The sequence below is a fragment of the Zalophus californianus genome, chromosome 1, assembly GCF_009762305.2.
Source record: "Zalophus californianus isolate mZalCal1 chromosome 1, mZalCal1.pri.v2, whole genome shotgun sequence".
NCBI classification, from domain to species: domain Eukaryota; kingdom Metazoa; phylum Chordata; class Mammalia; order Carnivora; family Otariidae; genus Zalophus; species Zalophus californianus.
In genome coordinates, this window is record NC_045595.1 from 168,527,946 (window position 1) to 168,545,968 (window position 18,023).

Here is an 18,023-nt window from a genome sequence, read left to right on the forward strand (position 1 = left end):
TGAAAAGAATGTGTATTCTGCTATTCTTAAGAGTAATGTTGTATTTGTTTGCTAGGGCTTCCATTACAAAATGCCACAAATGTGGTGGTTTACCCAACAAAAGTTTATTTTCTCACAGTTCTGGAAGCCAGAAGTCTGAAATCAAGGTATCATCAGATTTGGGTTCTTTTGAGGCCTCTTTCCTTGACTGCAGATGGCCACCTTCTCACTATGTCCTCATATGTCCTTTCCCTCTGGGTGCACACATCCTTGGTGTCTCTTCCTCTTATAAAGGACACCAGGCACCACGAATTAGAATCCCACCCGAATTACCTCATTTAATTTCATTTACATTTCTAAAGACTCTAACTCCAAATAGAGTCACATTGGGAATTAGGGCTTCAACACAGGAATTTTTGGGAAACAATTTACATAACAAGTATTATATAGGTGTCGGGTCCAATTGTTTGGTTGTATTGTGCAATTCTTTTATATCCTTAGTGATTTTCTATTCTATCAATTAAAGACAGAAGAAATTGAAATCTCTGACTATAATTGTGGATTTATTTCTACTTACATTTCTATCAGTTTTTGCTACATTTATATTAAAGGTCTATATTTAGATATAGACTTAAACTGCTTAGGATTCTAATAAATTGATAAATGGATCCTTTTTCATTATAAAATTATCTTTTCTGTTTATGGTAATACTATTTGCTCTGAAATCTAATTTGTTAATATTAAATATACACTCAAGCTTTCTTTTGGTAAATGTTACCATGTATCTCTTCTTTTCATCCTTTTAGTCTGAATCTATTAGTCTCTGTATATTTAAAGTGTGCTTCTCATCAGCATCATAAAGCATATAGTTGGTTCTTGCTTTGTTATCCTATCTAATAATCTCTTCATTTTATTTTGGGTGTTTAGAACCTTATATTTAACATGACCAATGATATAGTTAGGTTTAAATCTATCTCATCTTGCTATTTGTTTTCTATTTGTCCCCTCTACCCTTTGTCCCCTTTTTCCTCTTTTCCAGCCTCCTTTTGGATTTTTTCCAAAAAAATTTTTTTTTCCAAAAAAAATTTGGATTTTTTTTTTTTAGTTGAAGTATAGTTGACACACAATGTAACATTAGTTTCAGGTGTGCCAACATAGTGATTCAACTTTTCTATACATTATGCTATGTTCACTACAAATGTAGTTGCCATCTGTCACCATACAATATTATGACAATACCATTGACTATATTCCCAATGCTGGACCTTTTATCCTCATGTTGTATTGATTCCATAACTGGAGGCCTGTATCTCCCACTCCCCTTCATCCATTTTGCCCATCCTCTCACCCCCTCTCCTTTGGCAACCATCAGTTTGTTTTCTGTATTTATAGATTTGTTTCTGCTTTTTGTTTGTTCATTTGTGAGGGGTTTTTTTGTTTTGTTTTTTAGATTCTACATAGAAGTGAAATCATACAGTACTTATCTTTCTCAGCCTGACTTATTTCACTTAGCATAATACCCTCTAGGTCTATCTATGTTGTTGCAAATGGCAAGATCTCATTCTTTTTTATGGCTGAGGAATATTCCATTATATATGTGTACCATTTTTCTTTATCCATTCATTTGTCAATGGACACTGGGGTTGTCCCCATATCTTAGCTATTGTAAATAATGCTGCAATAAATATGGGGTTGCATGTATCTTTTCAAATTAGTGCTTTCATCTTCGTTGGGTGAATACCTAGTAGTGGAATTACTGGATCATACATATTTCTGTTTTCTGTTTTTAATTTTTTGAGGAAACTTCATACTCTTTTCCACAGTGGCTGCACAAATTTGCATTCCCACCAGTAGGGCACAAGGGTTTTCTCCATATTCTCTCCAACATTTATTATTTCTTGTTTGTTTGTTTGTTTGTTTACTCTAGCTATTCTGACAGGTGTAAGGTGACATCTCATTGTAGTTTAGATTTGCATTTCCCTGATGATTAGTGTTGTTGAGCATCTTTTCATGTGTCTGTTGGCCATTTGAATATCTTCCTTTGGAAAAACGTCTATTTAGGTCTTGAGTCCATTTTTTAATTGGAGTATTTGTGGGTTTTGGTGTCATGATGTATAAATTCTTTATATATTTTGGATATTAAACCCTTATCAGATATATCATTTGCAAGTATCTTCTCCCATTCAGTAGGTTGTCTTTTTATTTTATTGATAATTTCTTTTGCTCTGCAAAAGTTTTTTACTTTGATGTAGTCCTGATTATTTTTGTTTAAGTTGCCTGAGGACACATGTCTAGAAAAATGTTGCTAAGGCTGATGTCAAAGAAATTACTGCCTATGTTTACTTCTAGGAGTTTTATGGTTTCAGATCTCACATTTAGATCTTTAATCCACTTTGAGTTTTTTTTTTGTGTGTGTATGGTGTAAGCAAGTGGTCCAGTTTCATTCTTTTGCATGTAGCTGTCTAGTTTGCCCAACACTATTTATTGAAGAGACTGTCTTCCCTATTGTGTATTCTTGCTTCTACAACTTCACAAATGTGCAAGAACTTTATATTAGTATAGCAACTTTTCTCTCCTCCTGGCCTATCGTTGTTATACATTTTACTTTTACATGTTAATACATCACACTAAATTGCAATTTTTTTATGTTTAAATAGTAAATTATCTTTTAGAAAGAAATAATAAAAATATTGTTCATATTTACACATATATTGACCATTTCCAGTGCTCTTTGTCCTGGAACAAAGAGAGTGGATTCATATTTCCATATGGCATCATTTTCCTTCTGCCTGAATATCCTTTAATCTTTCTTGTAGTGTGGGTCTGCTGGTTATGAATTCTGTCTATCTTTGTATGTCTAAAAGGTATTTCACTTTTATTAAAAAGGGATATTTTCACTAGTTATAAAATCCTAGATGATAAGGTTTTTTTCCCAATATTTAAAGATGTTGCTCCACTGCCTTCTCACACTCATTCTTTCCAATGAGAGATCTGCCATAATCCTTATCTCTATTGTTCTACATACGATGTGTTTTTTCTGCCTCCTTTAAAAGCTTTTCTCTTTATCATGGGTTTTGCAAAACAATTGTATTGGTATAGTTTCTTCGTGTTTGCTGTGCTTAGGTTTCTTTGAAATTTTTTGGATCTGTGGGTTAGAGATTTTATCAAATTTGGAAATTTTTGACCATTATTTCTTCACATATTTTTTCTGCCTGTTTTCTACTCAGATACTACAATTACACGTATATTATACTGCCTGAAATTGTCCCACAACTCACTGATGCTCTGTTCATTATTTTTTATTCTTTTTTTCTTTCCACTTTTATTTTGGGTAGTTTTTATTCCTATGTCTTCAAGTTCACTAATCTTTTTCTGCAATATCATCTCTGTACCACTATCACCCTGTATGTTTTTCATCTTACACGTTTTAGTTTTCACCTCTAGAAATTTGATTTCAGTCTTTTTTATATCTCTTAAATCTTAATTTTTTTACTACATGGGTTATAGTGATAATAATGGTTTTATTGTCCTTGTCTGATGACTAACATCCATGCAAGTTCTAGATTGATTTCAAAGGATTTATTTTCTCCTCATTATGGGGAGACATACATATTTTTCTGTAATTTCACCTTGTTGCTGGATATGTTTTTTTAATCTAAAATATTCTTGAATTTTGTCCTGGATGTAGTTAATTTACTTGAAACCACTTGACCCTTTTGAGTCTGGCTTTTAAAATTTATTAGGTGAGACCAGAACTGTGTTTAGTACAGGGCTAATTATTCCCCACTTCTAATGCAACACCCTCTTGAGTACTCTTTCCACTGCCCCATAAATTATGCAGTTTAAAACATGCTCAGGGAACCAAATTACTTTTGGATATTAGCATAAGTTAAACCTATTTAGAAAAGTAAGCCAGCTACAACATCCATATCAGGTATCTCAGAGACAGGAATTCTAGATTTTCACAAGTTTGAACAACCCACATCACTGCTTTCATCTATCTGTTTATAATGTGAGACCAAATGTCTTAATACAGATAAATATATTTGAGTTTACCTCCACCTTCTGTACAAGCTCAAACAAGGCTAAATGTCAGAGTCCTTTCTCTCTTAGGTCCTCATGTGCGATACATCCAAAAACCTGACAACAGACCCTGCTCCATCACTGATTCTGTCAAACGGTTCCCCAAAGAGGATGCCACCGAGGGGAATGCCACCAGCCCACCGCAGAACCCACCTACCAACCTCACTGTGGTCACTGTGGAAGGATGTCCCTCATTTGTCATCCTGGACTGGGATAAGCCACTAAATGATACCGTCACTGGTAAGATCATGGCATAAGGACTGATACTCTGGTGGGAAGCATTGATATGTAAGTGTGGTACCTGGGTCAAACTATGTCCTATGAGGTATATCTCGGGTAGAAAGTCCTAGCAGAGCGGTATTGCCAAAAGTGTCATATGATGAGAAAAGTTCATCTGTGTCCCAGTGATGGGCTTCCTGTTAATTTAACAGATCACTTTAGGTTGCATCCCTTCCATGTCCTCTCAGAATTCTTTTTCACGGTATAAAGATAGATCTGATCTTTTCCTTATCAAGAAAATTACAGATAACATAGGAGCAGTTGGCAGTACTGATGATATTTAAACCAGTTTCATTTCACCAACCCAATTTCTAGATTGACCTAGGCTGAAAGGTATTCAATTATTTTTTTGGAGAGATTTTTTTAGAATTCTAATCCTGGTCAATTTTCTGCTCATCTCAGGAAATTTTAATTCTGCTATCACTCACCTAATCCCTCTAAAAATGACTGTGAAAAATAAGAAATGAGTCATTCTTTGAGTTTATTATATGGGAATTTATTTATTCATAATGAACAGGTTATTCAAACTAGAGAGGAGGGAGAAATGACTACGAGGCTGAATCAGCTACAGGAATACAGCAAATAGGGTGATTACACAAAGCCCCTGCTATCCATGTCCTGCTATGCCTGGGACAGGTAGACAGGGTCTAGAGGGACCCACTGAGAGGCTGTCAGGATGGAAAGAGGGAAGTACACAGGGGAAGTGGGGAGTGGGAGATTCAGCATCTGACAAAAAGATTTTCTGTGAATAAAGAGGAAAACAGCAGTTATTTCTCCTCAGACAGAACTGTTTGGTCTGGGCAACTTCTGCTATAAACAGCTTATTTTTGCTTAGCTAGCCTTTTTTTATTTACCCATATTTTGTGAATTTCATTTTTCATGCAGACCTTGCTTTTGTTTTAAGAAAGAACCAGCCATTGCTCATATTCCTTGGGGATTTGCCTAGTCCTGCTTCTTTACTTGGGACTATGCCAGTAGGTGCTACCATCCCAATATCTAAAAAACAATCTCTAAGCATTGATTATCTACATGGATTAAAAAGTCCCAAACTCCCAATACATGTACTGTGCTCTGTTTTCATGACCAGATTCTAATTTTCCAATCTTTCTAATAAATAGGTTTTGTTTTGTTAAGTAAATTTTCTCTTAATAGGGCAATACCCTCTGAGGGGGGAAAATACCAATTATTCAGTGTTAGTTCTTTATAGATTCCTTATATCTTTACTGTTAAGGAATTTATAAATCCCATATTTTAATTTTTTTCCATATTTTAAAGTAAGAAATATGGACACATACTAAGTGGCTGTCTTTGCCTTCTGAAATATACTCAGAATGTATCTATAGATGTTCATTCCAAACATTAATATTCTATTTTTATGGTGTTGGTGGACTTATGAAACAGCTATGATTGCTTTAAAGCACTACAAATGAAAGATATATTTACAGAGCCCAAAAATATACATTCAAAAGCTAGAATTCTGAGAGAAATTCTAATTTTTATTGTTATGCTAATCACCATAAATTACATCATTAGTTTTTGATGTAGTGTTCCATGATTCATTGTTTGCCTGTAACACCCAGTGCTCCATTCAGTATGTGCCCTCTTTAATACCCATCACCAGGCTAGCCCATCCCCCTACCCCCTCCCCTCTAGAACCCTCAGTTTGTTTCTCTGAATTTTTTTATTTATGAAGGTAACTTCTATATCCATTTTGAAAACTTGAGTCATTTAGGATAAAAATCGTATTAAATGAGTATTGACTCAAAGGAAAATTAGAGAAGATATGCAGTAAGAGTTTCTAGTACTAAGAGCCTGGGGTAATATTAAAAAGAATATTACAGTCAATGAGTTTGAATGGGGTTTGTTGTTGTTTCTTGTTTTTTTGAGTTTTTAATCCTCTGCATGATCTTGGGACATACATTAAACTGAACCCCAATTGACAGCAGGGAAAACCAACTAACAAATTTATAAATTATGTTCTTAATCTGAAAGACTTTCTCTTGATTAGTCCTGCAAATTCAAAGAAACATGCCTTTAAGTGAAATTTATGGAGATCTCTATGCAAACTTTAAGGTCATAATTTTTTTAAAAAGGATAATTATCAAGAAGGCACATGTAAGCAATAGGTACAAAACTTTCGTAACTTACATAAGCAGTAGAGACAAAAATCCCATAATTCTATAGTTCAAAATAATGAACTGTCATTCACTATTTGGTTAACTGTTATTTGCAGCATGATTTTAAACCCAAAGATTTTTGGAGCAGCACCATGAATGCGGTGGCCTTTTCCCCAGCTATATAATGAAGCTCCATGGAGAAAGAAATATGGCTTCTACTCAAGTACCACTTCTCACACGGTGCTTTCCCCATACTGAGCATTCCAACAAGAGCAGACTATCTGACTTGCCTAGCAGAATCTTTGGTTACCAGTCCAAAGCTACCACAGGAGCACCATCAGTCTTCACAGTTACCAGGCCTTCCGTATTCCAGTAAAGGGAAAGCAGAAATGGTCAATGAGCAACTCCCAAAATGCTTTGGGACCTTCGTCATCCACTGACCATCCCCATCTGGGAATTGCTAATGTGTAAGATCAGTATACTTCCAGAACTGCAATCTAAATTGCTCACTTTTATGAGAGTGACTTTATGATGCTGTTAACCTTAAGAACAATTAAATCAGCTGAGAGGTAAAGACAAGTATTTGTTGGCTTTTTCGCTTTTCAGAATATGAAGTTATATCCAGAGAAAATGGGTCATTCAGTGGGAAGAACAAGTCCATACAAATTACAAATCAAACCTTCTCCACAGTAGAAAATCTAAAACCAGATACAAGGTAAGCCACCTGTGCTATTACAGGTGAATTCTCAGAGTGCAAAAGTCTTAACAAAGGCATGAAATGACATCGTCTGTCTTTGTCTTAAGGGACGGTGTAGTCTGCATTTCATTCTTTGGCTTACCGGACATAGCAATGGATACCTCTAGGTCATGTTTTGCAAATATGCAAGTTATTGGTGGGGACACAAGAGCGGACAAGGTGATCTTGTAAGTTAGCACTGTAGGGGAGAACATTGAACAATAGAAGGTCGTTAATACCAAATGTTGATGTTAAGTACCAAAATTTAGAGAAGGAAAGGTCTGTAGACCAGACACAACTGGAGTGTGTATGATGTAAACTCATTTTGAAAACAGAAGAATTTGGCTGGCTTGCTGGCAAGAGGAGGGCAAGGAAATACAAACTATGTAACAGATACAGATGACAATTTGTGATAGTTAAGGCTTCAAATAACTACAGACCATTCCCAGGCATAGCAGTCCTTTGCTTTTGGGGTCTTTTTATCACAAACAAATGAGAATCAATTTTTGAAAATAGAAATATATGCGAAGAGCAATGCTCTACAATAAAAAACTTTCCTTGGCATCTCTTATTACACATTGGTACCAGGTTGTTTATGTTACTGTGTGGTTTTGTCATTTCTTTTTAAATCTAAAATACCCAATATTTTATCAGCTCATTGTACTGCAAGAAAAATAAGGGCCTTATACATTTCTATAAATGTAATAGAGAAGGTTTTTTTGTTTTGTTTTGCTTTACGTGGCTAAATCATCAAATTTATTGCTCAAGGAGATTCTCGAATGGATACAGCCAAGCATTTCCTTAGTAAAGCCAGTGTACTAAATTCATTTGGGGACTAAATATTACTCTCTATGGAAAATCAATTTCTTTTCTCAAACTCCAGAACACTGTTTGATAAGCTGTCTATGCTTTCAGTTAAAATGAAAACATCTTCACATCTTAAGTTATAATACACCAAGCAACATAGATCAATTTTCAGAAAGACACAATCAGGAGTTTTTCCAGATTGAATATTTCATAACTTGATAAAGTTTCTTGGTATTGAAAAAGATCAGCAGAGGCAAAGACTGGAACTCCAGCATTAGAAATTTTTTTTTCATAAGTTTTACTTACATCTTTCATTGTCATCAATTGATTGAATTGAATCAGATATTGAATATCAAAAGAGCCTATTTTAGTTCTGATAGCAAAGAACCTCTTCTAATGTTTTCAGGAAAATGGAAGCATCTAGTTCATTCTAGAAGGTTTGCTGTGTATAAACTGTAGTCCTATACTGCAAATATACTTTCCACAAGCATTTTTTTCTTTAAAGTTCTCTATTGTGAGCTGTAATATGGAAAATTTTACAACTGCTAATTTTTTTAAAGGATTTAAGTTAGCCAAAATAAGCATGTATTTCAGTAAAAGCCCATTTGATGATTTTGATTCTGTTTCCTTAGTGAGATTAACAGGGAGAGAGAGACTATTTTTAACATAATTATTTTAAGGAAAGAGTAAAAAAGAAAAAGTTATTTAATTTGGACTTTTTAGTAGGTGGATTTGGGCTTACAGAATGTGGATGGTTTACAGTTTCTTGCTTTTTATTCCATTTAATACATTGAAGGTGATATTTAAAAGCATCTAATTTCTAAATGTTGATTATGTTCCTTTTCTGAATTAGGCGATCCTCAAATCTTCTCAGAGTTCACCTCTTAGTCATGATCAGAAGTAGAAAATAATTATTTCAGTGACATTTTTAAGCCTGATTTGCTTATAAAAGATTTGTGTTTCCATTCAGCTAACATTTGTTAAGTGCCAACAGTGTGGTTGATGTTGTGACTGCAAACATGAATAAATGTGGTGCCTGCCCTTGAGGAGCTTGAGGTAGGGGGATATGCAGTTAGTAACCAATTATTCTACACAAAGTGGTGAGAGCTCTGGTAAAAATATATACAAGTTGCAAGGGGAGCCCAGATTGGGTGGCACTTTACAAAGTCTGGGGAAGTTGGGAAGACTTCCTGGAGGAGATGATAACTGGGCTGAGGCTTGAAGAATGCATAGGAAGGAGCTAGCTGGGTAACTGTAGTAGGGGAAAGAAATACCAGAGAGAATAGTCCATGTCCACACAGAGTCCCAAATGGCATGGTTGTGTGCAGGTAAGAGTCAGCTACTTTCACCAGTGAAAGGGGTGAAAAGTGGACAGAGACAGTGAAAGCAAGAGGTGGAGGCGAGGCTGTGGAGGGCCTTCTGTGCTAGATCAGGGAACTTGGTCAATAGATGGGGAGACCCAGAAAGATGGTAACTGGGAATGACTTGCTCCAAGTTTCATTTTAGTATTGTTATGACTTTGATTTAGTTGGAACAATCACTTGTGATACTAGAGTCACTTATAATGAGTAACGGTTGGTAGAATAAATCGAACAAAACCTTTTTTTATCTTTTTAAGATTTTATTTATTTATTTGACAGAGAGAGACAAAGCGAGAGCAGGAACACAAGCAGGGGGAGTGGGAGAGGGAGAAGCAGGGCTTCCAGCTGAGCAGGGAGCCCGATGCGGGGCTTGATCCCAGGACTCTGGGATCATGACCTGAGCCGAAGGCAGACCCTTAACCAACGGAGCCACCCAGGCGCCCAGAAACTTTTTGTTAATGTCTTGCAAGAGTGCCATTTTGGCATCTTGCCTAATTGGCCAAATAGGTGCATAAGAGAAAAGTACCTCTGGGCTAAGCTGCATTTCATTCTGGAATCACAGGAATACTTAGTCGTGGAGTTCATGTCTAGCTTCCAGTCGTAGTTGTTGTAGGACTTATGGTAATCGTTTCTGGAGTTCATAGCCTTGTCCCTTTTGTCCTGCCCCAAGGCATGTGCCTTGCTTGTCACTCCTGTCCTGATGAAGGCCTGATGGACCATCTAAGGAGGGACCCCTACAACTACCCAAATCTGAAGATGAGCAAAGCCCAAAGGAGGCTCTTTCTGGATTTGTCTTTGGGAAAAAGTAATATTAAATTTAGGAATCCCTGAAATCAGAATCCCATGCCAAGTTTTGCAACTTGGCATAAATTTGGGGCCATCCAGTGTTTCTATTTGGCTTATTTTATGTTATTTTTAGAGTTTGGTATAACTGAATGAAATCCATTCAGATGGAAAGACTGTTACAAAAGAAAGAAAGGACTGTTAATATTCGTATCTATGATTTGACCAGGACTATGCTGATAGTCTCTGATGGGTCATGATGTAAAAGTTGTATATCAGCAGTTTGAAAACATTTCCTCATTGGTGACAGATACGATACACTGGATATAAAGGGGCTCTAATGAGAATTGTCTAGTCTACAGTTTGTGGGACTTTCTGGTGGTCAAGTAGTTCAGTAGAGCCCAGTCCCCAGTAAGTGGGAATGCATTCTCTGCTCTCTTAAAAGTATGCTAGAGATTAATTTGCTCACTTAATAGGCAAAAAAATATGTTTTTAGGCTGAAATGTTATGTGCTGAAACCCCTATTAATCAAAATAATGAATTAAGGAAGAACAAAGTGAAGTTGAATTATTTCATTGAATTTGAGATTTCTGAAGCCTAGAAACACCTGGGGAAACAAAAGTAATACCCATGAAACAGCTGGAAAGCATGGAAAGACAGCGTAAAAGATCACGTGGACCTACACTGAAGTCTTGCAGTTTAAAAGAGGAGAGAAAACCTCACAGAATGAGACTACATGTTGATGGTAAAGGATATAATTGAACGGAACAGATTGGCAAGAAAAGAATGAGCAACAACAAACAGTATTGTTCTTTCAGATTAAGGCCACGTGTGTGACTTGGGTGAATTACAAGTAGTCCTCTGAGTTACTACTGACAGGGTTACAGTCAGAATAATAAAATTATAAGTGCCAAGTATAGGTTTGTTGGCTTTTTCTTGTTTTTTTTTTTTTATGCAAGCTTTTTCCATACTATCTTATGTTGTTAAGGCAAGATTTCTTTCCATTATATCTTTTCTGCCCCAACCATTAATTGCTAATAAAAGACACATTATAAAATAAAGAGGAAGTATGTACAGGATGCAGCCACCAGGTTGTTTTTATTACCTATAAAGAATGACTTTAGTCACATTTCAGTGCCTGGGGAAAATTGTATTCCCAATAGGCAAACTTTGAATTATAGTTGTTAAAATCTACCACCACCGCCACACCACCACCACCACCCCTCCGTGAGGTTCTGGAATTCCCTATCTGAAAACCTAGGAGATAATAACTTTTGAAAGAATTACTGTAGCTGTGTTCCAATTTCAGAAGACACATGTGTATAATTTATTTTAGTAGCATTTTCCATCGTTCCTCTCGACTGAAAAACATGAGATCTGAGAAAAGGTGATAATTACTGACCATTTGTTACACACCGGAATGGGAGGAGTAGAGTTTGGCGACATTTAACCCAAAAGAATCAATGCAGAGAAAATAAATCTCCAGAGCTTTGTAGGTTAAAAATTCCAAATAGCCTAGAACCAAAAGCACAGTGGACTGTGTTAACTTTCTCCCTGCCTGTTGTTATGATGTTGCCAGGTTTTTATTTCCTCTGCAGAAGCTCAAAAAAAATGCCCACAGGGAGGGACCAGCCAGCAGCTGTCTTGCTGCAGGAGAGTTTGGCTACACACCAGTGTGAGATGTTTCCGTCTATAGAGAGTGGAGCCCCATGGCTGCTCTGGGGCACCTGGCTGCAGTACCAAAGGTGACACAGTAGGGACTACCCCAGCCTTGCCAACAAATGCTTGCAGCTACGGTGGGCTTTGGTCATTCATATCTCTGCTCGGGGAAGAGGGGCTATGGTGTGGAGTCATAACTGTTTTAGTCAGATGAAGCAGGAAAGATGAGCTAACAGAGGCACACTATGCCACAACTCCATCTCTTTCTTTCCATGACCCCTCTCTCACCCCCTACCCCTAAAATACAAAGAAAATATCGATATGTTGAATCAGTACCCAACTAGCCCACTCCCCAATATTTATTTTCCATTTATTTCCCCCATGAAACCTCAGTGTGTGGCTCTTGAGCTGAAAGAAAAAGAAAAATACTAAGAAGAGCCTCTCTTATCTGCAGCCAACCACTTTGTGTGCAAAGACCACTATGATGATTTTTAGTTCTGTGAACAGAAGAACTGATAAAGTATCTGTCAAATAATAAGTCTTGTACCGCTGCTTAAGGGGACAGGCAGTTTGGAGTAACGAATTGATCTCAAAGTCTGTCCCACTTCTAAAATGATACAGTCTTATGATATCCAAAGACATCACAGAATCAGTGGGAAACTGGAACTGAAAATAAACCCCAAATCTGGGTTAAGTCTTACAGCAGGTAGAATTGTCCTGATAAACCATTTTTCTTTGAATCTATATCTGTGGTCTACAATTTGTTTTCAGATTATTTCTAGCACACATTTGGATAATCCATTGATAGGCTAGGTTCTTCCTGATGAACAGGTTGGACTATATAGCTGGACACACACAATTGCTATGTAGAAAAAAAAAAAAACAAGAAGCCCCATAATCCCTGCACATGAGCCCTTCTCTCCTAACTTGCCTAAAAAACTGAAGAATCCGTTGTGTGTGCCAGATATACATGTGGCCCAGCAATTTCCTATGGAAAATGTATTCTGTCTGGTAATTAAGATATAAATCAAGTTCACTTAACATATTCAAGTACTTCCACTGTCCTCTGTAGCCTGGCAGGTTTCTGGAGAACAGTTCTTCCTCTAAAACTAATACAAACTGAAGTTTCCTATAGCTGACAGCAAAGACAGTTTGGGACTATTGTTTATGTTGTTTGATTTAATAAAATCTTGGCACTAAAAGTACACTGGAATAGAGGCAGCAACTTCTCATAAACTATAATTCTAGCTGAACAAAGCAGGCATGTGGAATAGCCATTATTCCCTTATTCATAGTGTTTTTGTGAAAGTCTGGTCTCTGCAGATTCTGTATTAACTTTTCAACATCTTTTCTCATGGGCTTTGTAGAAAGGAGTGAAATAAGCTACCAGAGCATTAGGCACTTTATTGAGTTTCCTTGTAGGTGTGGGTAGCAGGGCAATTGCTTGATCATTAAAGAAGAAAGAAATTTAGGGGATTGCTCAGTTTTGCAACTTTTCTTCTGGCGAAAGTATAGCTAAGAGCATGGAACTCCACTAGTCTATAAAAAGAGCAATTATTCTTTCACATGAATATATCCTTTTCATCACTTTTCACTTAGAATTCCCTAGTATGGGGTGGGGGGGGGTGCCAGAAACACATAGCATCACTATAGACTTGGAGTGCCGCCCAGATCTGGAATTTCTTGTCCCCATAGAAATGGGAGATACAAGAAGGTCCCTGAGGACATGCTGGGCAGCTGGTTGATGATACCAGGCACCTGTTGTTGCCCTGCTCCTCTGGCCCTGATCAGGACTTATTTTATCCTCTAATAAGTGTCCCTGCAGCTCTGCCCTTTTGCTCCTTATCTGTATTCCCAGGTCAATACAAGGTCTACATGTGGCAGGTATCCAGAAATGCCTGGAGAACTGATTGATTGGATTTCTCTTTCCCTCTTGGAGGGCCCATTACTCATTTTTCATATCCTCCTCTTCCGTTTCTCTCCCCCTGACTGAAGCCCTACCTGAATAGGGTTCAAATATTTCAAGACTACATCAGGGTAAAATTAGCTAACCAAACCAGTCAGACCAACAAGCAGTTACAGGGTGGCCTTTCTATATAAAAGCAGGTTGCTTGAAGTTTGAGACTTCTGTTGGTGAAAACCAACATTTTTAAAATCAATGGGAGTATATAAGTAAAAATTCATCAAATAATGAACACTATAATTTAGCTCTATTATCGGCAAAAATAGAGGGAAACAGTTATAGAGAGAAACAAAGGAAGGGAAGGCAGGAAATAACAGAAAAAAGTCTCCACCCTAACCAAACCTGAAGGTTAGTTCAGATTTGATCCTACAGGTTGGAGTGTCCCCATCTCTGACAGTTTTGACCATGAACTACAGATCTTACTGTTTGTAACCCTGGTTTTTCACTTTTCTATGATTTGGTATTTAATTCTTATGCTGATTTTCACAGTTGTTCTCAAACTCTACCCTTTATTATCCCACTCTTCTGGAATAATGTTTTAGCACTTTCTAGGCTCTTTATTGAAATTTTAGAACTTTTTGATCCTGTTTTTCTTAACCTATGAAGCTATTTTGATGGCAGGCAGAAAGATTCATCTGCTGAATTTTTGTTCCTCCCAATAATTCACTGGCTATATCCTTATTATAAACTTTACAACCCCAAAAGCAAGTATGTAGATATAGAAGAGTTCTGCCTTCCGAGTTCTATGGCAGTGTTTGTAAAGTTCCCCAATAATAAAATCACCTTTTAAAAAATTTTCTAGAGATATAAGTTTAATACTGGAGAATATTTATAATCACTTACTATGTACCAGGCACCTTGCTTTTATATGTGTTATCTCATTTCTTCCTCACAAAAAAACTCAAAAGGTATTTTTATACCCTTAAATAACATTATCCTCCTTTTTATATATGAAAAAATTGAGGCTCACAGAGTTTAAGGAACTTACCTTAAAGTCACATATTAGTGAGCTGTGAACCCAGGTCTTTGTGGCTCCATAGCCCATGAACTTAGCCACAGCACCTTGCTGCCTCCTGAGAGGGAGGCTCAGGACGATTGGTTTTGTTTGGATCTATTCCCACCGGGGCAGAACCTGACATGGCATTCTGCCAGTGCTGTTATTCACTTGGCTTGTCCTTGGAGATCCAGAGGCTTGATTACAGTCATCATCCGGACTGTACTCCATTTAGATACTGGTTTTGATGAAATGGGTCTTTATAAATGGCTTTTTAAAATTTAATTTTCCTTTTTTTTTTTTTGAGAGAGAGAGAGAGCACGAGAGAGGGGAGGGGCAGAGAGAGTCGGGGAGAGAGAGAATCTTAAGCAGACTCCATGCTTAGTGCAGAGCCTGACCTCACAACCCTGAAATCATGACCTGAGCCCAAATCAAGAGTCAGCACTTAATCGACTGAGCCAGCCAGCTGCCCCAAATTTAATTTTCGTTTTTATCTGAAATATATGTATATGGCTTTAAAAGTCACATGCTACAAAGGCGTTCATTCCTCTTCCGAAATTCTGCTTCCCAGAAGCAACCATTTTCAATTTTTTCAGCTTTATCATGCTATAATTGACCAAACTGTAAGATATTTAAAGTATATACAACATGATGATTTGATAAACATACACATTGTGAAATGATCCCCCCCCCAACGGTTAATTAACAGAACCATCCACCTTGTATATTTACATATATGGGGGTTGAGGGTGAGAAATTTTAAAGTCTACTCTCAGCACATTTCAATCATACAATGCAATGTTATCAACTGTAGTCACCATATTACACATTAGATCCTCAGATCTCATTCATCTTATAACTGAAAGTTTGTTCCCTTTGACCAAGATCTATTTTCCCCCAGGCCCTGGAAACCACTTTTCTACTCTATTTCTGTGAGTTTGACTTTTTTTGAGATTGAACATATAAGGGATACCATGCAAGCATTCCCATTACTCCACATCCTCACCAGCATCTGTTAGCCTCTTGTCTTTTTGTTAATAGATAGCCTAACAGGTGTGAGATGATACTTCGTTGTGCTTTTGAATTGCCTCTCCCAGACAACTAGTGATGTCCTTCATGTATCTGTTGGCCATCTGTATATCTTCTTTGGAAAAAATGTCTATTTAAGTCTGTTGCCCATTTTTTAATTCAGGTACTTTTTTGCTATTGAGTTGCATATGTTCCCTATATATTTTTATATTAGACCCTTAACACATACATGTTTTACAAATATTTTCTCCCATTCTATAGGTTGTCTTTTCTTTGTGTTGATGGTTTCCTTTGCTGTGCAGAAGCCTTTTAGTTTTATGTAGTCCCACTTATTTTACCTTCTGTTGCCTTTATTTTTGGTATCAAATCAAAAAAAATTATTGCCGAGTCTGAGGCCAAGGAGATTACCCCCATGTGTTCTTCCATTAGTTTTGTGGTTGCAGATCTTATATTCAAGTATATAATCCATTTTGAGTTAATTTTGTGTATGGTATTAGACAGTGGTCCAGTTTCTTTCTCTTGCACGTAGCTGTCCAGTTTTCCCAACACCATTTATTTGAAGAGACTGTCCTTTTCCCCAATTGTCTCCTTTGTCATAAATTCACCGTATATGGGTGAGTTTATTTCTGTGCTTTTATGTTCCATTGGGATTTATGTATCTGTTTTTATGCCAACACCATACTCTTTTTTTGGTTACTAAAGCTTTGTAATATAGTTGGAAATCCAGGATCATGATGCCTTCAGCTCTGTTCTTTTTCAAGATTGCTTGGGCCATTGTGGGTCTTCTGTGGTTCCATACAAATTACAGGATTCATTCTTGTATTTTTGTGATGCCTTTGAAATTTTGATAGAAAAATGCACTGAAACTATAGATTTCTTTGGAAAGCAGGGAAATTTTAACAATATTAATTCTTCTAATCCATTAACATGGAATGTCTTTCCATGTGTGTTTTCCTCAATTCCTTTCATATTTCTTAGAGTTTTCAGTGTGCAGATCTCTTACCTCCTTGGATAAATTTATTCCTAAGTATTTTATGCTTTTTGATGCTATTATAAATGGGGTTGTTTTCTTAATTTCTCTTTCTGAAAGTTCATTGTTGGTATATAAAAACACAACTGATTTTTGTATACGGATTTTGTACCCTGCAACTTGACCAAATTTGTTTATTCTAACAGTGTTTTGGTAGAGTCTTTAGGGTTCTCCATATATAATACCATGTCATCCACAAATAGAGATATTTGTACTTGTTCCTTTCTGATTTGGATGCCAGTATTTGTTTTTTTGCCTAATTGTTCTGGCTAGGATTTCAAGTATTATGTCAAATAAAAGTGGTGAGAGTGGGCATCCTTGTCTTTTTCCTGATTGAGAGGGTAAAATTTCAGCATTTCACTGTTGAATATGATGTTAGCTGTGGGCTTGTCATTTATGGCCTTTATTATGTAGATATGTTGCCTCCATACCACTTTGTTGAGAGTTTTTGTCATGAAAGTATGTTGAATTTCATCTAATGCTTTTCTGCATCTACTGAGATCGCATAGATTATACCTCATCTTGTTGAGGTGGTATATCACATTGATTGATTTGTGGATGTTGAACCATCTTCGTATCCCTGGACTGAATCCCACTTGATCATGTTCTGTTTGGATTATCTATTTCTTTATCATTCAGTCTTGGTAGGTTGTATGTTTCTAGGAATGTATCCATTTTTTTTACATTATGCAATTTGTTGGAATATAACTATATTATTATATTATATATACTATATACTATATATAAACTATATATTATATATAATATAACTATATTATAGTAGTCTCTTATTTTGGGGGGGATCAGTTGTAATGTCTTTTCTTTCATTTCTGATTTTATTTGAGTCTTTTTTCTTAACTACTCTACAGTTTTGTCAATTTTGTTTATCTTTTGGAAAACCAGCTCTTAGCCTCATTGATCTTTCTGTTGTTTTTCTGGTCTCTTATTTCATTTATTTCTATTCTGATCTTTGTTATTCCCTTTCTTCTAACAACTTTGGGCTTAGTTTGTTCTTTTTGTAGTTCTTTGAGCTGTAAAGTTAGGTTGTTTATTTGATATCTTTTTTTCTTTATGTATTTATCATTATTTCCCTTTTCATATTGCTTTTGCTGCATCTCATAAGTTTTGATATATTTCCATTTTCATTTGTCTCAAGATATTTTTGATTACTCTTTTGGTTTCTTCTTGGACCTATTGGTTGTT

At 36.4% G+C, this 18,023-nt stretch overlaps 1 protein-coding gene across 13 annotated transcripts in view; it reads left to right on the plus strand.

The window, feature by feature from the left end:
• The window catches only part of LOC113916108 (ABI family member 3 binding protein), a 239,687-nt gene that overhangs the window by 208,820 nt on the left and 12,844 nt on the right, over positions 1-18,023 (plus strand). For all 13 annotated transcript variants that reach the window (XM_035722968.1, XM_027581964.2, XM_027581976.2 and 10 more), the window contains 2 exons: positions 4,093-4,302; positions 7,065-7,173. In XM_035722968.1, the coding sequence (XP_035578861.1) occupies positions 4,093-4,302; positions 7,065-7,173 (319 nt within the window). The remainder of the gene's footprint in view (positions 1-4,092; positions 4,303-7,064; positions 7,174-18,023) is intronic.